This window comes from Galeopterus variegatus, unplaced genomic scaffold (genome assembly GCF_000696425.1).
Source record: "Galeopterus variegatus unplaced genomic scaffold, G_variegatus-3.0.2 Scaffold5697, whole genome shotgun sequence".
NCBI classification, from domain to species: domain Eukaryota; kingdom Metazoa; phylum Chordata; class Mammalia; order Dermoptera; family Cynocephalidae; genus Galeopterus; species Galeopterus variegatus.
Genome location: NW_007731808.1, coordinates 35,320 through 58,018, shown reverse-complemented (window position 1 = coordinate 58,018; position 22,699 = coordinate 35,320). Strand labels below are relative to the sequence as shown.

General features: G+C 37.9%; 2 protein-coding genes across 3 annotated transcripts in view; both read left to right on the top strand.

Annotated features, from left to right (window-relative positions):
* RAD54B (RAD54 homolog B (S. cerevisiae)) overlaps window positions 1–22,699 on the top strand; it is a 91,129-nt gene that overhangs the window by 64,617 nt on the left and 3,813 nt on the right. For both annotated transcript variants that reach the window (XM_008589855.1, XM_008589856.1), the window contains 8 exons: window positions 1,067–1,292; window positions 1,942–2,149; window positions 4,526–4,665; window positions 7,065–7,355; window positions 8,068–8,243; window positions 18,873–19,134; window positions 21,156–21,222; window positions 21,414–21,614. In XM_008589855.1, the coding sequence (XP_008588077.1) occupies window positions 1,067–1,292; window positions 1,942–2,149; window positions 4,526–4,665; window positions 7,065–7,355; window positions 8,068–8,243; window positions 18,873–19,134; window positions 21,156–21,222; window positions 21,414–21,614 (1,571 nt within the window). The remainder of the gene's footprint in view (window positions 1–1,066; window positions 1,293–1,941; window positions 2,150–4,525; window positions 4,666–7,064; window positions 7,356–8,067; window positions 8,244–18,872; window positions 19,135–21,155; window positions 21,223–21,413; window positions 21,615–22,699) is intronic.
* On the top strand, window positions 14,716–16,575 carry LOC103605279 (glycerol kinase). Its single transcript, XM_008589859.1, has one exon. It carries the CDS (start codon window positions 14,821–14,823, stop codon window positions 16,480–16,482), a length of 1,662 nt encoding a protein of 553 aa, XP_008588081.1. The 5' UTR covers window positions 14,716–14,820; the 3' UTR covers window positions 16,483–16,575.

Here is a 22,699-nt window from a genome sequence, read left to right as displayed (position 1 = left end):
ATCACGTATTTCTTTTTTTTTTTTTTTTTGTCTTTTTGTCTTTTTTTTTTGTGACCGGCAACGGATCGCAACCCTCAGTGTCGCGCCCGTACTGGACCGGGACCGGCAACGGGATCGCAACCCTTGGCGCTGCCCCCGCTCCTCACTCAGCCAGTGAGCGGCCGGTCTGTATGTGGGATCCGAACCCTCGGGAGCGCCGCTGCGCTTCCCAAGCGGCGCAGTGTAGCAGTGCGCCACCGGGCCGGCCCAAAATGTGATTTTTTTTTTGTCTTTTTCGTGACCGGTAAGGGGATCGCAACCCTTGGTGTGGTGTTGCCCACACCGCGCTCAGCCAGCGAGCACACCAGCTAATCCTATATAGGATCCGAACCCGCAGCGGGAGCTTCGCTGTGCTCCCAGCGCCACACTCTACCAAGTGCGCCTATATCACGTATTTCTAAGGGCTTAAAAAATATAAAGTTGTATAAAAATTTATGGTTTTATTAATAATATTCCTAATAATATTTAATTTTAAGTTGCAGTCACTTAGTAGATCTATATGATAATAGATGCAAGTTCTGTGTGTTAGGTTAAGTATTTGGTGTTTCATTTTTTTTTTTTACAATGCCAGGAGCTGCTTTAGTTGAAGACTTCATTTACTGCCAGAGAATCATAAATACAGCTCAGTATGTCTTGCTGATTAAAGTCACAATATGTTTTAAACCGTTTTGATATCTAATACTGAAACTGGTAAAAATTGCTCAACTGTTAGTGATGAGAAACACAGTTATAGTTAAATTATACAAATGTAGATATAAAATTGGGATTCATTTCTAATCTCTAAATATGTAACAGATGATTTAGATTCAACCCTCTAATTTCAGATTTATGCTTTGGTAAGTTAGGTGGCAATATATAATGGATATAATTATCAAAGACAAAAAAGATGTGTAGTAAATCAGCTGAATGAAGTACTAGGAGAGTCTTCAGTGTTATAATTACAAATATCAGTTTCTGGTTCTTGATGATTTTAAGGACATAAATATTTTTCTGTTGTGATTAAAGTAAATACAATTATTTGTCACAGAATGAATGGCAGATGTGGAGCTATTCTTGCTGATGAAATGGGTTTAGGGAAAACATTGCAATGCATTTCGCTCATCTGGACCCTACAGTGTCAGGGACCTTATGGAGGCAAGGCAGTAATAAAGAAGACACTTATTGTCACACCTGGAAGCTTGGTGAATAATTGGAGGAAAGAATTTCAAAAATGGCTAGGAAGTGAAAGGATCAAGATATTTACTGTTGATCAGGTAAGAGACTTTTAAAAGTTTAGCCTTAGTCATTTTTTAAATTTCCAACTTTTTAAATCAATAGCTCAGTTTTTACTCTTCGCATTACAGTTTTTCAAGTGTATGTAATTCCCCAACTCCTTTGCACAGAAGTGGAGTCTTGGATACATTTTGGTTTTGAATTGTTATGGACTAATTGTTTGCATCCCCCCAAAATTCATATGTTGAAGACTTAACTCTCAATATAATGGTATTAAAAGAGAGTGCCTTTGGAAGGAAATTAGATTTAGATGAGGTCATGAAGGTGGAGCCCCATGATGGGCCTAGTGCTTTTGTAAGAAGAGGAAGAGAAACCAGAGCTTCTTTTCTCCATGATGAGGATACATCGAGAAGGCATCCCTCTGTAAACCAGAAAGAGGGCCCTCACCAGAACCCGACCATGCTGGCATCCTGATCTTAGATTTTCCAGCCTTTAGAAGTATGAGAAATAAATGTCTGTTTTTTAAGCCACCCAGTATATGGTATTTTGTTATGGCAGCCTGAGCTGACTGAGACAGACAGAGTTAACATATCCTAATACTTGATAAGTGACTGTCAGGAATATGCTGCTTAAATTTTATTTCACACAGTTTCTGCTCATGATTTGTTAAATATTATCTTTTTTTCTCAGGACCACAAAGTCGAAGAATTTATCAAATCTACATTTTATTCTGTTCTTATCATCAGTTATGAAATGTTACTTCGTTCCTTGGATCAAATTAAGAACATAAAATTTAATCTTTTAATTTGTGATGAGGGGCATCGTTTAAAGAACAGTGCTATTAAGACAACTACAGCCCTCATTAGCCTCTCTTGTGAGAAAAGAATAATTCTAACTGGTCAGTATTCACTTTGGAGAAGATATGATGAAATTTTTGCCTAGTGAACACATAAGACTTGTAATATGATGCTTGACATCCAAAGAACTGGTGGTGTTAGATGGAATTCATACTAAAAACCTGTGTTAATTGAGTCTTGGTAAGATTCTGAATCTTCAAATCACTATGTAATTTTCTGCAGTCCAGATTTTAATGTTTTTGAGGAATAAACACAATGGTATCATAGTAGAGACTATAGGAGAGGGACTGGACAGCCTGTGCTTGATTCCTGAGTCTAACATTTACAGCTGTGCTACTTTGGGCAAGTTAATTAACCTCTTTGTACCTCAATTTTCTTATCTGTGAAATAGGGATAAAATACATTACAACTACTTGATAGTGTTGTTGTTAGGGTCAAAGGAGTTAATCCATGTAAATTTCTTGGAAGACTACCTGACACTTGGTAAGTGTTCCAGTCAGTTATTTTTATATTTATATGCTACATGTGCTTGGTTTACTACACAAACTCTTTACTACTCAATCATTGGCAAAAAGGACAGAATTACCAGGACTGGCTTGCATTAATCATTTGGGGTTGGATGAATGTCTGGAAGCCAACTGCAGTGATCCTTATATCTTCTTTTCCCTCTTTCCTTCTTGCCTTTCCATTCTCTCTACCTATACTTTTCATCACCATGTATATTCTTTTTTTATTTTTATTTATTTTTTATTTTAACTTCTCAATATACATTGTAGTTGATTTTCATGACCCTTTACCTGTTCCTCTTCCCCCCTCCCTCTCTCTCTTCTCCCTCCTACATCATATCTGTTCACTTGTCTTAAAAAACTCAAAGAATTTTTGTGATTGTTGTGCCTTCTTTCCCCTGCCTTTATTTGTGTGTTTGTTTATTTATTTATTTTTAGCTCCCACAAATAAGTGAGAACATGTGGTATTTCTCTTTCTGTGCCTGACTTGTTTCACTTAATATAATATTCTGTGAGTTCATCCATGTTGTTGTGAATGGTAGTATTTCGTTCTTTTTTATAACACAGTAGAATTCCATTGTGTAGATATGCCACAGTTTCCTTATCCACTCATCTGATGATGGACATTTAGACTGGTTCCAACTCTTGGCTATTGAAAATGGTGCTGCAATAAACGTTAGAGTACAGGTATCCCTTCGGCATGATGATTTCCATTCATCTGGGTATATTCCCAGCAGTGGAATAGCTGGGTCATATGTTAGATCTATCTGTAATTGAGGCCTCCATCATCATGTATATTCTTTAAAGCCTCGACAAAATACATACCAATGTAAATATATTTCTCTAACTCTTTTGTTGATGTGTCTAAAAATTTAGAACTGATTGGATGTGTTAAATAAAAGAAAAAAATTAGCAAGCACTGGTGCAACTTGGGGTGGACCCATTAAGTTTTTAGGGAGTGATCATTAAACTCCCTGACTTTATAAAATTCGTGTTGTCGATGTTAATGAAATAAGTGCATTTTTATTTTATTACATTCTATTATTTATATCGTTGAACAACTTTTCCTGGTCTGTTATTTGAAAGCTGTCTGAAATCATACAGTCAGACTATGCAAGTTTATATGTTTTTTTGACACTATTTATACTTATTGAAAAATGCTAATGTTTCTTTGAGAATTAGTTAGTCAAAAGTTATTGAGTATGTAACATATGCAGGATATATCAATCCATTACAATCTGTGTCAACCGTTAGGACAGTGAAGATCCCAATTTGACCCAATAACTTTGAAAGGTAATCATAGTAGGTGCCATTTAATGAGTATTTACTGAGTGTCAGGCACTGTGCTGGGCACTTCACTTACATTGTCTCTATTTTTCATTTGTAATTCCACCAGGAAATTATTATCTTTGTACTTTGATAAATGAAAAAAAGTACTGAGTTTAACTTAAAGAACTTAAACAATTTGTCCAGAGTCACACAGTTATCACAATATTAAAATTGCTAAAGTTATGGAACATTATTGTGCTCTATGCACTGTTCTAAGCATATTGTATGGATCGACCTCTTTGATCCTTGCAACCTTATCCCCATTTTACAAATGATAAATTAGTTTAAGTAACTTGCTTGGGATTACTCATGGGGTAAATGATACAGGTAGGATTTGAACCTAAGCACTCAAACTCCAGAGCCATTATGCTGTCCTACATAGGAATTTAGTACAGAGTTAAAACCAGATTTTAAAATTTATGTGATTATTAATTTTATTTAAACTTGATTTGGCTGCATTTTCTCAGTTTTAGGGAATTTGCTTGTATTTATTCCTCTTAGGGAAGAGAGTACAAAGTTCTATAAACACCTGTGATTGTAAAACACAAACTTGATCTTCTCATCACTTTTATCTCTCTTTAGGTACTCCAGTTCAAAATGATCTGCAAGAATTTTTTACGTTAATTAATTTTGTAAATCCGGGGATATTAGGCTCTTTGTCATCTTATAGGAAAATATATGAAGAACCGATCATTATATCGAGAGAACCTTCTGCTTCTGAGGTATAATTTAAAAAATAAAAAATAAGTTTAAAAAAAACCAATATGTTCAGAAAAATCATTCAAAGCTTAGGTATCATTTTAATTCAGAAAATTAAATTAATACAATGAATTCTCTTTTTCTCCACAGTCCTTCATCTTTTCCTACATTCCGTTCCTTATTTTAGAAAATAAGAAAATAAGGAATTCCTTATTTTAGAAAACCTGTCTAAAATTCATATATAGGCACTTCACAAAGAATTATAAATGACAGTAAACATTTAAAAATATTCATCCTTACTGGTATTGAAAACAGTAAACTAAAATAACCATGAAGTAACTTTTGTACTTTTCTATTGGTGTTTTAGTTGGTTGGATTTACATAGTAATGGCAAGTATAGATATGAGTACCATCTTTTGCTGGTTGGAATGTAAATTAGCACAACTTGAGGAAAGTTTGGCAATGTGTATCAAAAGCCTTAAAATGGTGTATATCTTGTAGCCTGGCTATACTACTTTAAGGAATTTATTATAAAGAAATAATAGATTTATTTAAAGACTTAGCTATGAAGGTAAAAAACTTGAAAACAAAATAAAGGAAACAAACAAATATTTCTAAAGTTAGGCAAATGGTTAAATTATGGTCTACATGTTATATAGATATTATATTTCATTGAATATGGTGCTGTCAGTTATAGGATATGTCATTATTTTATGTACATCTAAAGAAAATGTGCTATCAGTTATAATTGTAAGAAATTGATTGTAACTGATGACAATAGTTAATGTAATTAGTTGTTACATTAATAATTGATAAATTACCGTATCTTTTTGATTCCGAGATATACATTTTTTCAAACTGTAATTTCTTTTTTTTTTTTTCCTTTTTGTCTTTTTTACTGACTGGTAATGGGATCGCAACCCTCGGTGTTGCGCCCGCACTGCGCTCAGCCAGTGAGCGGGAACCGGTCTCCACATGGGATCCGAACCCTCGGTGGGAGCGCCGCCGCGCTCCCAAGCGGCGCACTCTCCAGTGCGCCACCGGGCTGGCCCTCAAACTTTAATTTCTATTTCAGAGAAATTAAAGTTTGAAAAAATGTATATCTCGGAATCAATAAGATAATGGTAATTTGTCGTCAGGTATTTACTGAGCATTTTTCATGAACCAGGAATTGTACAAAATAATGGTTTATGTGAATATTTAGTAGCATGGAAAATGTTCATGACATAATGTTTAGAAATAAGATTGCACTCATTTGTTTATCCATTACTTACATATTAAACACCTTAAGTAGACCAAAGTCTAAATGCTGGATGCTGGGGAATACTATTATGAGCCAAACTGATTGGTTCCTTGTTCGAATAGAACTTTATAGTTTGAGATCCTGTTTTTGTTTCAAATAAAAAAAATAAAACATTAAATATATTTGCATATGCATGCAAAGAAAAAAGACTGGAAAGATATACGTGTAAGTCTTGACAACAGTGGTTGTTTCTGGTTAGTTAAAATTGGTTTTAATTTTCTTATTTTTGCATAACTATTTTCTGACTTCAGTGAATTTATTTTGTAATAAAGATTAAAAATAGTTTTTAAAATGTAAGGGAAATTTTCTATGACTTATATAGGAAAAAATGTATACATATGGGATTTACTTTAAGCTTCACTATGAAGTTCTGTATACACTCAGAAGATTCTATATAAAGATTTAAACATATATTTTATTCATACTGTGTTTTGGCTTGAAAGTGTACTGTTATTTAATGAACAATGTGTAATGATTTTGAAAGAATCAACAGTATCCTGTGTCAGTAATTTCTTGTAGGCTTTATTTTAAGATCAATAAATAACTTGTTAAAATATTTGCTTTTCATAATTTGCTGTGTCATTTCTTTGCTGTTGATTTTAAGACTATGCACCATTGCAGTCATCACATAAAAGCTTATTTCAGAATAATTTAGTTTGTAAATTATTGATTTCTGATGGTTCTTCATGGTGCCAGTAGTCAAAGAAGGATCCAAGAGACTGTGGCTTTGCCCAATTGAATGATCATGCTCAACGCTTAAAGAGATCATGGTTGGTTTTTCTGTTCCCATGTTTGTATTTCATTTCTTCTGTTAAAAAAATCTAATGGGAAGCAATTAGTAAGTGCTTTATCATTATAAGGTTTATTTTTTAATTTTTTTATTTTTGACCAGTAAGGGGATCGCAACCCTTGGCTCAGGTGTCGTCCGCACCACGCTCAGCCAGTGAGGGCACCAGCCATCGCTATATAGGATCCAAACCCGTGGCCTCGGTGCTATCAGCACCGCACTCTCCCGAGTGAGCCATGAGGCCGGCTCCATTATAAGATTTTTAATATTCATTTTAACTGCAAGTATTTTTGTATATAACACTTTTATTTAAGTCTGTTATTTTTCCTTAGGAAGAAAAGGAGTTAGGAGAGAGAAGAGCAGCTGAACTTACTTGCCTCACCGGGCTCTTTATCCTTAGAAGAACCCAGGAAGTCATAAATAAATATCTTCCACCTAAAATAGAGAATGTAGTCTTTTGCCGACCAGGAACACTACAGATTGAGCTTTATCGAAAGCTGTTGAATTCTCAGGCTGTCAGGTTCTGTCTTCAAGGATTGTTGGAAAATAGTCCGCATTTAATATGTATAGGAGCTCTTAAAAAACTGTGCAATCACCCCTGCCTTTTGTTCAACTCTATAAAGGTAAGTAGTATATGAAACTGTCAGGGAAATGAGATGAGAGTTCTATGGTATGTGAATCTAAGAGGGCAGATTGGGACGATCCCTGGGGTTGCATTTGCAGGTTTTCAAAAAGTTCTGCAGCCTCTTCAGTATGGTTCTGCCACAGAGCTTATCCAGCCTTCTACTTATTCTTCAGAGCACATCCACATTCCTAGAGCTGAACTAGGGATAAGATGGGTTTGAGGCACTGCCTTCTAGTGTTTGTGCCCCATGACCTTTGGTACCTTTTCTAATACTTTGTCACGGTCTTTCTTCCCACATTATGTTAAAGAAGTATCAGTGATGGGAAAAAGAAAAAGAAGTATCAGTGATGGGAAATGTCAAGGTTTTGGAGAGGGCAGATTTTGTATCAGTTTGCCCTTATTTCCCCTCTCCTTTCTTTTCTCTGCCCTCCACTGCCCATAGGTACATCTGGGAAATAATACGGCACTTGTAGGGTGAGGGTAACAGGTATTAGGAGGCTGCATTAGAACTGCTCCATAATTAATTCAGTAAGATGCATGTTAGTTTTTAAAGAAGTGATCAAATCGTGACCTATAAAGATTTAAATTAACAGATTGGATGTTTCCAGTAGCTTTAATCTTTATTATTTTTTCTCTGTAATGTTAGCACTTTTTTCTCCCAATTAAAAAAGCAATTATGAGTCAGTGTTAACAATCATCATTTTGAATAGGAAAAAGAATGTAGCTCAACTTGTGATGAAAATGAAGAAAGGAGTCTATACAAGGGCTTGTTAAATGTGTTCCCTGCTGATTACAACCCTCTCCTGTTTACTGAGAAGGAGTCAGGAAAACTACAGGTGCTCTCAAAGCTCTTAGCAGTTATCCACAAACTTCGTCCTACTGAAAAGTAAGAGATCAATTTATTTTTATTTTTATTTTTTTTATTTTTTTATTTTTTTTGGTCTTTTTTCCGTGTCCGGCAACGGATCGCAACCCTCAGTGTTGCCCCCATACCGGACCGGGGACCGGCAACGGGATCGCAAGCCTCGGCGTTGCTCCCGCGCCTCGCTCAGCCAGTGAGCGGGAGCCGGTCTGTATGTGGGATCCGAACCCTCGGACGGGAGCGCCGCCGCGCTTCCCAAGCGGCGCACTATCCAGTGCGCCACCGGGCCGGCCCCATGAGATCAATTTAATAAACTGCTTGTAAGTGCTCATGGAATTTTAGCTTGTACTGTGTGCTTATTTCTCCCCTCCCTTTTTAAGACAAGAAAACATTAAAAATAAGTTGTTTTTTTCCTTGGGGTATAGTCAGCTCCCAGTGTCTTGTAAACATATTTAAGTTTTTATTTAAGAAAAAATACGTGTAAGTATATATTTTAAAAAACCTAGTGATGTGTTTCTGTATATAACACTTAACTTGTATTTCAGTCTCCTTCAAAATCCTTTCTTTTACTGTCCCTTAAATGCTAATACTCCTTAGAGATTGCAAATTTATATCTGTAGTCCAGTCCTCAATTTCCATATCCTTATTTCTAACTGTTTAATGGGCATCTAAAACTATCTTGATGTCCTGTAGGGCTTCAAGTTTCACATGTCCAAAACCAGCTTTATCATTTCACCATTGCAATTCTGATCTTTTCCCATTATTCCTTGGCTTGATGAATGGTACCATTATACAAGCAAGAAAGCCGGAAGTTATTCAAGACTCACTTTTTTCTTTACTTACTCAGCATTGTTAAGTCAGTAAATTCTGTTGATTTTATTTCTTAATCTCGGAATCTATTCCTTTCTTTCTGGTACTAAGATTTTTGCTTTGATTCTTATAATTACTGATTTGGATTATGATGGTCTCTTAGGAACTACTTCTCTCTTTCAACCCCATTACATACTCAACATTTTCCTAAATTATATTTCTAAAATATGAATGTGAACATACCAGTCTTTTCCTTAAAAAATCATTCAAAGACTCCCAATTGTCTTACAGAAATTTCTGAACTCTAGCACATTGGTCAAGACTTCATGATATGGCCTTGATATGGCCTTTTCTTCCAGCCTCATCTCTCACTACTCTTTCACACTCATCATGTGGTCCAGTCATACCAAACTACCTGCAGAACCTGTAATTTCCTCTACTTCTTACCCTCTGCTCTTAGCTGTTACAAGTTCCTATGCCTGGCTATGAAGATTGTGACCCAGTTTGAATTTAAGAGTAAACTTTTATTTCGATTTCTAACTACCTTTTTTTTTTTTTTACTGGATCTTTTTTCCCCCCCTCTTATTTGAGGGGGGGATAGGTGGTGGTTGTTGGACAAAAGAAAATGAGTGAACAGATTTTTAGAGGAAGTGAGATAAGGTTTGAACATAGGTGTGATAATTTATTCTTGAACATGTTGTAGAGGTAAATTCCATCTTGTGGGAGGAAGGAAGAAAGGAATGATGAAGAAAAATATATTACAATGATAAATAAAAATAATATTTGGGGGTAGAGGTTGAGATGGAGTCATTTTGACTGCTTGTCAGTTCCTAGGAAAACTGAATTCTGCCTTGTCCCATTAGAGAAAGTGCAGCACTTCGATTAGTGGCAAAGACTGGGTCTTTGTTCTGTTGCTTCACATTATCCGAAGAGATGGCCCTTTCTTTTTTTGAAAATTGTGGTAAAATACACATAACATAGATTTACCATCTTAACCATTTTTTAGTACAATTCACTAGTGTTAAGTACATTAACATTATTGTGCAACCAATCTCCAGAACTCTTCACCTTGCAAACAAAACAAATACTATATCTATTAAACACTAACTCCCCATTATCCCCTCCCCTAGCCCCTGGCAACCACCCTTCTATTTTCTATCTGTGGATCTGACTACCCTAGATACGTCATATAAGTGGAATCATATAGTATTTGTCTTTTTGTGACTGGCTTATCTCACTTAGCATAGTGTCCTCCAGGTTCATCTGTGTTGTAGTGTGTGTTAGAATTTTCTTCCTTTCTAAGTCTAAGTAATATTCTATTGTATGTATATACCATATTTTGTTTATTTATCCATTGATGGATACTTGGGTTGCCTCCACCTTTTGGCTATTGTGAATAATGCTGCTATAAACATGGATGTACAAATATATTTTCAAGACCCTGCTTTCAAGTTCTTTTGGGTATATTCTCAGAAGTGGAATTGTTGGATCATATGGTAATTCTATTTTTTAACTTTTTTGAGGTACTGCCATACTGTTTTTTATAGCGACTGCACCATTTTCATTCCCACCAACAGTGCACAAAGGTTCCAATTTCTCCATGCCCTTGCTAACATTGTTATTTTCTGGGTTTTTTTTTTTTTTAAATTTTTTTTATTAGCCATCCTAATAGGGGTGGGTAGTATCTTATTGTAGTTTTGACTTGCATTTCCCTAGTGACTAGTGATATTGAACATCTTTCCATATGCTTATTGACCATTTTATGAGTATATTTATGTATTTTCTTTGGAGAAATGTCCTTTGCCCGTGTTTTAATTTGATTTTGTTGTTGTTGTTGAGTAGTGGTCCCTTTTTTTAATATGACCAATTGGGTGCCAAGGCCAGGTTTTCTAGGGCTGGGCTGTCCATGCACAAACATCCTCCTAAACCTTTAAAAATATGTAGCTGGCCGATTAGCTCAGTTGTTTAGAGCACAGTGTTATGACACCAAGGTCAAAGGTTTGGATCCCCCCCCCCAAAAAAAAGTATCTAAAAGTTACTTACAGTGTTTGATTTCAGGCATAGTATTACTGTCTACACTTAAACTACTATGTTATCATTAATTTGAACCACCTGGTTATATTTTAGGTCTATAGGCAAAACTCTTGTTAGCACATACAGTACTTTCATGCATACCAAAATAAATTAGAACTGGATGGAGGCATGACTGAGAACTCCTGACTTGGCTAGTGAGTAGCCCTTTTATGGAATTTTTAAAAAGGATACCTCTCCCCTCCTGGTTGTTATGTTCATGCCTAGGCTTCATCTCTTGGTGAGGAGAGTTCATACTGGATTTTATGGAACTTGCACTGGGTGCAGCTTGCCCTCTGCCATACATGGCAGCCTTGTCTATATATTTCAACTGCTTGGGCCCAGCCTGGTGGCCATAAAAATAATCTTGTTTCAAAATGGTATGTACTTGTGTTTGTGGGGGGGTAGTACTCTATACCTCTAAAAGGGGATTGTCCAAGACCGTCACCTATTCCATCAATCTACATTTAGCTATGTAAGAACTTGTTTGGGGAAAATATTATAGAGCACAATTTCCTTCTGTCCACTAAAAACTGTATCAGAAAACCATGTTTAGGTAATGCTGTTCATTCCCATAATAGAATAGAAAAAGGAAAGAAAAAAATGAGCAAGCTAGCTATTTTTTCAGCAGCCCTTGTGTAAGTTCATCTCATTTTGGTTTCATCGCCTTTTTACAATTATTCCCGAGAATATAATATGTGCCCATATTGAAATATGAGTATAGGAGTTGTGGTAAACTGCTAAAGTGATCTTCAGTTCTCCCCCTCCCTGTATCCTCCATGTTTTCAGCCATCTTCCATGTTTCTTTGCTGGGTAACTTCAGTGATCTCTCACTCTGACTCAGCCATGTGACTTGCATTGGCTCATGGGATGTTGGCAAATGTGGCAAATGTGGCGTAAGAGGAGGCTAAAAAATCTTGTGCAGTAGGGCTTGTCCTCCATTGTGGTCCCTGGAACCTTTCTTCTACCATGTAAATAAGTCTGCTAGAGGGTGAGAGACTTTGTGGAACAGAGATAAAACTTCCCAGCTGAGGGCCCAACTGGATGAGCCAGACCCCTGGCATCTGACTTCAGATGGTTGTTAGCTCAGCCAAGACCAGCAGAGGAACCTCCTACCTGAGCCCAGCCCAAGTTGCCAACGTACAGAACTGTGAGCTAAATATAACATAAATGGTTGTTTTAAGCTACTGAAATTTGGGGTGGTTTTTTTTATATAGCAAATGGTAACTAATACAAGAACACAAATATAAATTATTATTGGATTGTCTTTACCTTGTTCATATAGATAACTGAGAAAATAACTTATAAGTTGCCTTACTTAAAAAATTTCTAATGCTAATAATTATTTCACTAGCCATAAAATTAATCAGCCCAGAATGAGGGTCTAAGGTCTTCTTAGGCCTTTTCTGGGCCTGTGCCAATTCCTTTGTATATATGGTTGCTTTTAAATATCTTAATCTCGGGCCGGCCCGGTGGCGCACTGGATAGTGCGCTGCTTGGGAAGCGCGGCGGCGCTCCCGCCCGAGGGTTCGGATCCCACATACAGACCGGTTCCCGCTCGCTGGCTGAGCGAGGCGCGGGAGCAACACCGAGGCTTGCAATCCCGTTGCCGGTCCCCGGTCCGGTACGGGGGCAACACTGAGGGTTGCGATCCGTTGCTGGATACGGAAAAAAGACAAAAAGACAAAAATAAAATAAAATAAAATAAAATAAATAAATAAATAAATAAATATCTTAATCTCTGTAAGAGTCGTCTTCTTGGGACCTTAGCTGTTCTCAATTAGTAATTTCTTACCCCAGAAGTCTGTGGTTTTCACAAACCATGCCTGCTACTTTTGCGGCTTCCCTTAGCCTGAGATCCCAGTCACTTTTGGTCCTTTGAATCCAAATTAGGTGTCACAGAGACCCTCAGGCAACCTGTAGACCGGCTAGAGTGTTGCAAATTCAGTCTATTCTACTGTCTCCAGTTCACAGAAGAGAACTGGGGACTGAGCTGCCACATCCCAAAGCATCCCCCAAAACTTGCAGCACAGAGGAGGAGGGGGTGGAACAAGGACAAATAAAAATAGTATGAAATTTCCTACTTTTTAAAATGTGGCTTTTTCCTAATTGGGTGTTAGCTTGGTTGCTGTAGATCTTTGACTGGTTTCCAGAGCTTGCTTGGTAAAGTTATTTTAGTCAGTTCCCACTCGTTATTTAATGTTTCCATGGGAAAAGAGGAGCTGGAGCTTCCTACTCCATCATCTTGCTGACATCACTTCTATAGTCCATTTTTTACATTATCTAATGACTTATGGTTCATGAGAATTTAGCGCTCTTATGTCCTCCCTTCACCTTCTGTCTTTCCAGTTATGTTATAACTTTTAGTTAAATTAAGATTTAATTTAATATTTATGTTATTGCAACTAAATTGTTGTTTATTGTGAAGCTGGATGGTTTACCATGATTACATTTCCTTTATTGAATAACTGCTCTCCGGCCCCCTGTCAGCTGTTAATTGCTTTTTACATCCTCCTCCCATCTGCTTTGTTTTTTGTAGCTGTCTCAAAGTCTTGTACCCTTCAGTAGCTTTTCAGTAGTTTCCCTATTAGGCTCTAAGTTCTTTTGTATTTTCTTTGTCTTCTTTCTGAGTCCTCTGCTCTCCTGCTACAATTTAAACTGGTCGTTCTCCAGTCTTGTTACATAACTGTTCTTTAGCCATCACCTATAAATTCCTTTTTCTTCTCTCCTGTGTTAGATCTTCACATTTTGCTAGTTTCACGCTTTTCTGGATCACATCCTACAGTAGTTTCCTAAGAAAGAGAAGATGGGAGAGAAATCTTTTTAATTTTTTGCATATCTGAAATGGTCTTTATTCTACCCTAGCACTGACAACTTGCCTGGTTATAAAATTCTAAATTGAAATAATATTCTTTTAGAATTCTGAAGGCATTGCTTTACATGTCTTCTTGCTTTTAGAGTTACTTTTAAGAAGTCTGATGCTTTTCAGATTTCCATCCCTTTGAATAAACCTGTTTTTTCTTCATGAAAACTTTAGCAACTTTTCTTCATTACTCATACTTTGAGTTATAATCCTAATGTGCTTTGATATGAGTCATTGACTCATTGAGCTAGGAACTTTACTATGTCCTTTTAATCTGAAAACTATGTCTGGGAAATATTCTCTTCGTTTCTCTTAAAACAATTTCTTTCCTTTGTTTTCTTTGGAATTTCTGTCAAATATTGAACGTCATGAATTGATTCTCTAATTCTTTTATTTTTTCTCTCATATTGGTCATCACTTTTTAGTGTTTTTCCTGACAACTCTTATTATCTTCCAACTATCATGGTAAATTTCGAAGATATTTTTCTTTCTTTCTTTTTATTTTATTTTTTTGGTTGTTGGCCAGTAGGGGATCCAAACCTTTGACCTTGGTGTTGTTAACACCGTGCTCTAATCAACTGAACTAACTGGCCAGCCCTAAGATATTTTTCTTATTCTTGATTGGTCTTTTAAAAATTGCATTCTATTCTTGTGAATGCTGTCTCTTATTTGAGGATATTAATTATTTTCTTAAAGTTGTTTTCTGTTTCTTCTATTGCTTTGTTTTATTAAGAGTGTGGTGATGTGTTCAGCAGGCGCGTGCCGCCTGGCCCTCCAGACTTTCCGTCCGCCCCTCCCCCGCCCGCCGCTGTCACCCGGGAAACCGGCCGCGATCCCCGCAGATCTGAAGCCGGTTTCATGGCAGCCACGGAGAAAGCAGTTTTGGGGCCACTGGTGGGGGCAGTGGACCAGGGAACCAGCTCGACGCGCTTTTTGGTTTTCAATTCAAAAACAGCAGAACTACTTAGTCATCATCAAGTAGAAATAAAACAAAAGTTTCCAAGAGAAGGATGGGTGGAACAAGACCCTAAGGAAATTCTGCTGTCTGTCTATGAGTGTATAGAGAAAACGTGTGAGAAACTTGGACTGCTCAATATTGATATTTCCAACATAAAAGCTATTGGTGTGAGCAACCAGCGGGAAACCACTGTAGTCTGGGACAAGTTAACCGGAGAGCCTCTCTACAGTGCCGTGGTGTGGCTTGATCTGAGAACCCAGTCTACCGTTGAGACTCTTAGTAAACGAATTCCAGGAAACAATAACTTTGTCAAGTCCAAGACAGGCCTTCCGCTTAGCACTTACTTCAGTGCAGTGAAACTTCGTTGGCTCCTTGACAATGTGAGAAAAGTTCAAAAGGCTGTTGAAGAAAATAGAGCTCTTTTTGGGACCATTGATTCATGGCTTATTTGGAGTTTGACAGGAGGAGTCAATGGAGGTGTCCACTGTACGGATGTAACAAATGCAAGCAGGACAATGCTTTTCAATATTCATTCTTTGGAATGGGATAAAGAACTCTGCGAATTTTTTGAGATTCCAATGGGAATTCTTCCAAATGTTCGGAGTTCTTCTGAGATCTATGGCCTAATGAAAGCTGGGGCCTTGGAAGGTGTGCCAATATCTGGGTGTTTGGGAGACCAGTCTGCTGCATTGGTGGGACAAATGTGTTTCCAGGATGGACAAGCCAAAAACACGTATGGAACAGGATGTTTTCTACTGTGTAATACAGGCCGTAAGTGTGTATTTTCTGAACATGGCCTTCTAACAACAGTGGCTTACAAACTTGGCAGAGACAAACCAGTCTATTATGCGTTGGAAGGTTCTGTAGCTATAGCTGGTGCTGTTGTTCACTGGCTAAGAGACAATCTTGGAATTATAAAGACCTCAGAGGAAATTGAGAAACTGGCCAAAGAAGTAGGTACTTCTTATGGCTGCTACTTCGTTCCAGCATTTTCAGGGCTATATGCACCTTATTGGGAGCCCAGTGCACGAGGGATAATCTGTGGACTCACTCAGTTCACCAATAAATGCCACGTTGCTTTCGCTGCATTAGAAGCTGTTTGTTTCCAAACCCGAGAGATTTTGGAAGCCATGAATCGCGACTGTGGAATTCCACTCAGTCATTTGCAGGTAGATGGAGGAATGACCAACAATAAAATTCTTATGCAGCTACAAGCAGACATTCTGTATATTCCAGTAGTGAAGACCTCCATGCCAGAAACAACTGCACTGGGTGCTGCAATGGCAGCTGGTGCTGCAGAAGGGGTCTGCGTGTGGAGTCTTGAGCCTGAAGACTTGTCAGCTGTCACTGTGGAGCGCTTCGAACCTCAGATCAACGCGGAGGAAAGTGAAATTCGTTATTCTACATGGAAGAAAGCTGTGATGAAGTCAATGGGTTGGGTTACATCTCAGTCTCCAGAAAGTGGTGACCCTAGTATCTTCTGTAGTCTGCCCTTGGGCTTTTTTATAGTGAGTAGCATGGTAATCTTAATTGGAGCAAGGTACATCTCAGGTATCCCATAAGTAATACCAACTCATGGATTCCCAAGATGTGAACTTTTTACTAAGGATTCCAGCAATTCTATCTCAATGTGATGACACTACTCATAGACACTGGTTTTATTTATAAGCCACTTGCTGCACGACCCTCCAAATAGACCTGTGACTTGAAATAAAGAAAATGCAGCAAAAAGAATGCTATAAAAATGTTTGGTGTGTTTTTTAACATTGATAATTAAGGTTGGGCTGGCCACTTTTGGGGTTGACCCCTACATTGCCATAACATTCTGCCCCATTCCCTCTAAGATGTAGGAGGAATTCAGATCCTGTCCATTGGAATCTTCCATCAAACATTCAAATGCTAGTGAGTCAGGAATTTGATTCTCTGTACTATATACACACGATTAAGGGGTTATTACTAACCTGCTAAAAATGAGAGACTGTTTGTTTTTAACAGACCCCAGAAGTCTTCCTTGCTACATATTAGAATTCCACAACATTTTCACTGAATGTTTAAATAGCAACCTCAACTAAATTATTAAAATGGAAGTGGGGCTGGCTGGGTAGCTCAGTTGATTAGAGCATAGCGTTGATAAAACAAAGGTCAAGGGTTTGGATCCCATATCAAACAGCTGCCAAAAAAGGAAAAAAACGTAATTAGAATGGAAATGTAGTACTCTTCATAGCTTTGATATTTTTCTGAAAATTATTTGCCAAAACTGAAATTCTTCGGGCATTTTACATGGTCTCACTAATTATAGTGACTTCCTTTCTAGGTCTTATAGGGAAGGACACTTTTCCCCTACATCTCTCCATTTTGTATTTTTTTACTTTGTATGTATAATGGACATGCCTATATATTTTATATACTGAGGCAGCCCATTTATAAATTAAGAGCACATTGTATTCCGTAGGTTATAACAGGGCTGGTCTTAAGTGGACTATTGTGTATATAAATATTTGGGGGAAAACAGCTGTATATACATTTTTGGGCAATGGTTATGCATATTATTTACCAGGAGAATTTTTTCTTAAAAAGCCAACATTTAAAATTTAAGTATATGTTCTATGTCAATAAAAGAAAATGTATTTTATTGTGACTTCAACTATATTTCTTATAGCTTTCCTTTTAATTATCTTAGCTGGATATATGTTTAAAAAAAAAAGAAAAAACCTGTGGAATACTACAGTAAATATTGTTTTCAAACACAATCACTAGTCCAAATAAAGTTGTTTTTCCTTTGAAAAAAAAGTGTGATAGAAAAACGTAAATTGAACACTGCTGACTGGTGGCCATTATTGGGTAATCATGCAGCAAGCTGGCTTTTTTATTTGGGGACTACCTGTTTGTGGTTTTTTTCTCTGGGGTCATTCAAGTCTTTCTGTAGGTGAATCCTTTTTTTTTTTTCCCCCCTTTTTTTGTCTTTTTTCGTATCCGGCAACGGATCGCAACCCTCAGTGTTGCGCCCGGACCGGGACCGGCAACGGGATCGCAACCCTCGGTGTTGCTCCCACACCTTGCTCAGCCAGTGAGCGGGAACCGGTCTGTATGTGGGATCCGAACCCTCGGCGGGAGCGCCACCGCGCTCCCAAGCGGCGCAGTGTAGCAGTGCGCCACCGGGCCGGCCCTGTAGGTGAATCCTTCAATAATATCCTCCTTGGGCTGGGATGTGAGAAGGCTGACTGGCAGCTGGTGTTCTGGGGGTTGTCAGGAAAAGGGGACTGGGGTCTTACCATCCAATATCCAGACTTTCATTTTGATTTGTTACCATATCCTGCCTTCCACAGTCCCCTGGTCTACGTTTCTTTGGTTTACTTTCTTCAGAGAATAAACATTCTATTTGAGAAAAAAAAGAAAAGTCAGCTGGTCACATGGTGGACACCTGGGTTCTATTTACCAATGCTCTTCTAATAAGCTCCAGTCTAAACTACTTCCTTCTGAGTTGCCTTAGCAAGATTCTTTGGTGTGAATGAACTTGCTCTTGTTTCTTATTAAATCCCTTTTTGTGCACTTAGCTTTCACCTTCTCTGTACTCCTAAGCATGTCACTGCTTCACTATTCTTTTTTTATGTTCATATATAAATGTCTCCTTGTTTTGTCAAAGACAGAGTTTGTACTTTTGTTCATTTTTTATATTTCGGTCACTCACCTGCTCTTTTTAGTGTGAGTTCAGAGGGATGAAGAAGGCAGAAAGGTCTTCACTTTCTTAAAATTTTACTATCTTAAAATTGGAAGTTTAGATATTGACTTTAAAATTGAATGTGAAGGATTACCTGTGTTTTAATTGCACAATGTTATTGTTGCATGTTCTATAAATATCAGTGAAAATATTATTGTGGTATTTACCTTCAACCAAAAAAATCTAATACTATCTTTAAATTGTATGTAATAAATCCTTCTTTTTGATTGACAGAGTGGTGTTGGTATCCAACTATACACAAACCTTGAATATTTTACAAGAAGTATGCAAGCATCATGGATATGCTTACACAAGACTTGATGGACAAACACCAGTCTCTCAAAGGCAGCAAATTGTTGATGGCTTCAATAGTAAATACTCTTCTGATTTTATTTTTTTGTTAAGTTCAAAAGCTGGTGGTATGGGACTCAACCTAATTGGAGGATCTCACTTAATTCTGTATGACATTGATTGGAATCCAGCCACTGATATCCAGGTAGGAATATTTATGCATTAAATAGATGTTACTGAATGCCTGGGGATACAAAGATGGTGATAATGTATAATAACCGCTGCATATGGAGCCCTTATTTTGTATCAGGCACTCAGCTAAGTGCATTCCATCTATTTAATCGTCACAACAACCCTGCAATTATGCATATTAGTAGTTCTGTTTTACAGATGAAGATATGGTAGCTCGCTCTAGGTCCCACAGGTTGTTAGAGGCAGAGCCAGATTTCAAACCCCAACTTGCATGTCTCCAGCTCTAATTCACTTTACAATTAGTTGGGCCTTCATGACCATCAGGGAAGGCAATAAAGTGTTATGGATCAGTGTTTGTGCAGGCTACAGGCAGGGTATGAAATTAACTTATTTAGGAAAATATTTGTGAATAAGCCTTTGGTATGCTTAAGAGTACAGTCCATTTTCATGTATTTTGAGATTTCTACCTATAGATTTGCACCCATTTGCTCTCTGCATTTAGGGGATCTCAAGGCAATCCTCAGGTTTAATAATTCACTAGAAAGGCTCACAGACTGAGAAAAGCAGCTATATTCACAGTTACATTATATTATAGTAAAGGGAACTAAAATCAGCAAAGGAAAAAGATACATAGGGCAGAGTCCAGGAGAGACCAGGCACAAGCTTCTGGCTGTCCTCTCCCAGTGCACTTTTATGGACAGCATTAAATTCTCCCTGTACTGGTGAGTGACAGTGCATGTGGAGTTTCATTAACCAGGGAAATTCACCCAAGCCTTGGTGTCTATAGTTTTTGTTGGGGTCATGTAGTCATGGAGTACCTATGTGACCGACTTCAGTTATTCAGTCTCCAGCCACTCCAGAGGTGAAACTGATACCACATGGCCTAAGGCTCCCACCTGTATCACATTGTTAGCATAAACTATCTTGGTGTAGCCAAGGCCCTACGTGACAAAGACAGTCTTTTCAGGCAGGGTATCACAAGGGCTTAGAGATTATTTTTAGGAGCTGGTTGAAGGCCACATTTTCTTTGGAATATGTAGTTTGAACATCAGTGCTGTACTGCACAGTGAATCCTTAAACCACAGGGTTCTACCTGGAGCCTGAGCTGATTGCAAATATTATAGGGACTTCTCAGGGGTGAATCATTAGGTACTTGGATTAGGAATAAACCTTTCACACCCATGCTGCACTTGGTTCTTTGCATTCTGTTCAAACTTGCTGTGCCATTCTTTGATGAAGATATACCCTCTCACTGGTGTTTGATACCCTGCAGTTATTTTATAGTACCACAGTGAGTGTTCAACCATTCCTTTCTTTATCCCAGGAAAAACATGAAGTGGGGCATGCTTGGGCATGTCTGAGCTTTGTTTTTTGAAACTATAAGTAAAATATAGAATTCCTAATCTTTTTTTTTTTTTTCTCTCTCTTTTTGTCTTTTTTCGTGTCCGGCAACGGATCACAACCCTCAGTGTCGCGCCCATACCGGACCGGGACCGGCAACGGGATCGCAACCCTCGGTGTTGCGCCCACACCTCGCTCAGCCAGTGAGCGGGAACCGGTCTGTATGTGGGATCCGAACCCTCGGCGGGAGCGCCGCCACACTCCCAAGCAGCACACTGTAGCAGTGCGCCACCGGCCCGGCCCTAGAATTCCTAATCCTAAAACATATTCCTGCAAATTGGTTATGTGGAAAGAGCCATCAGTTTCTACTGTACTCTCAGAATTCTCATTTAGTTTCCAGCAACGGATCGCAACCCTCAGTGTCGCTCCCATACCGGACCTGACCGGCAACAGGATCACAACCCTCAGTGTTGCGCCCACACCTCGCTCAGCCAGTGAGCGGGAACCGGTCTGTATGTGGGATCCGAACCCTCGGCGGGAGCGCCGCCACACTCCCAAGCAGCACACTGTAGCAGTGCGCCACCGGCCCGGCCCTAGAATTCCTAATCCTAAAACATATTCCTGCAAATTGGTTATGTGGAAAGAGCCATCAGTTTCTACTGTACTCTCAGAATTCTCATTTATTTTCTATAGGCAATGTCTAGAGTATGGAGAGATGGTCAGAAACATCCCGTACATATTTACAGACTTCTTACCACAGGTAATAACCCTTCAGTGTGCCAAAAAGTATATACCCTTTGAATAATTAAAAAAACTTTTTTGTTAGTCCGTGCTTCAGTGTCAGGAATATACCATTATTTTGTTAACTAGTATGCTGATAAACATGTTTTACCCTACAAAAATAATAGACATAAAGATCTGAGGGAAATCTAATGAATGTTTTCTCTTCAGGTACAATAGAGGAAAAGATCTATCAAAGGCAGATCAGTAAGCAAGGTCTTTCTGGGGCAGTTATAGACCTAAACAAGACATCTGAACATATTCAGTTTTCAGTAGAGGAACTTAAGAATTTGTTCACGTTACATGAAAGTTCACATTGTGTTACTCATGACCTGCTTGACTGTGAGTGTATGGGAGAAAAAGATATTACAGGTTAGTTGTATTTTAATTCTGTTACTATCACAAGATTAATTTCTCTCTTTTGCAGTTGCAAATATTTTAAAAAGAATATCTAAAACATTTACTATCTGCATATGTTAGTTTTCTTTTTTTCTCAGGTCATAGGGTAATTGCAAGATGGATGTTTGAGAAGATTTTCAGTAGAACCCTATTCTCTCAATTTAGCTTCTTATTTCTGAATCAGTTTTGAAAAATTTAACTTTCAAATCCTGGTATAACAGCTTCGGTTAGAAAAATGTTTTTAATCCTTATTTCTATTTTACAGAAAACATATACTTGATAGAATAATCCTGCTGTTTGTTTATTGTATAGAACTTACTCATAATGGAGTTATACTTTCTGAGGCACTTATCGTGGACCACCATACTTGTCAGTACTTGATGAACTGCTAGTGCTGCTTAAGTAAAGCTGAAAATGTCAGCTCTCCAGAATTAGACATCATTCAAAAAGGAACTAGATCAGCAGTAGCACTTTAGCAAGCAACGTCCAGTGGTTGAAAGTCACTTGATAAATTGTGTTGATATAGGTTTAAACTAAAATCAACTCAAAATGGATTAGAGACTTAAATATAAGACCTGAAACTATAAAACTCCTAAAGGAAAACATAGGGGAAACTCTTCAGTAAGTAGGACTGGGCAAAGACTTGATGAATATGACCCCAAAAGCACAGGCAACAAAAGGAAAAAATATACAAACGGGATTATATCAAACTAAAAAGCTTCTGCACAGCAACAGAAAAAATTGACAGGTCCAAAAGACAGTCTACAGAGTGGGAGAAAATATTTGCAAACTATGCATCTGACAAAAGATTAATACCTAGAATATACAAGGAACTTAAACCAATCAACAGTAAAAAAACAAATAACCCAATTAAAAAATGGGCAAAGGAGCAGAATAGGCATTTCTCAGAGGAAGATGTATAAGTGGCCAACAGGTACATGAAAAAATGCATGACATCCCTCAGCATCAGGGAAATGCAAATCAAAACCACACTGAGATATCATCTCACCCCAGTTAGACTGGTTATTACCAAAAAGAGAGAATAACAAGTGCTGGTG

What these genes read in the sequence shown, in the direction of transcription:
- LOC103605279 (XM_008589859.1), top strand. Translation starts at nt 14,821, where the DNA reads ATGGCAGCCACGGAGAAAGCAGTTTTGGGGCCACTGGTGGGGGCAGTG.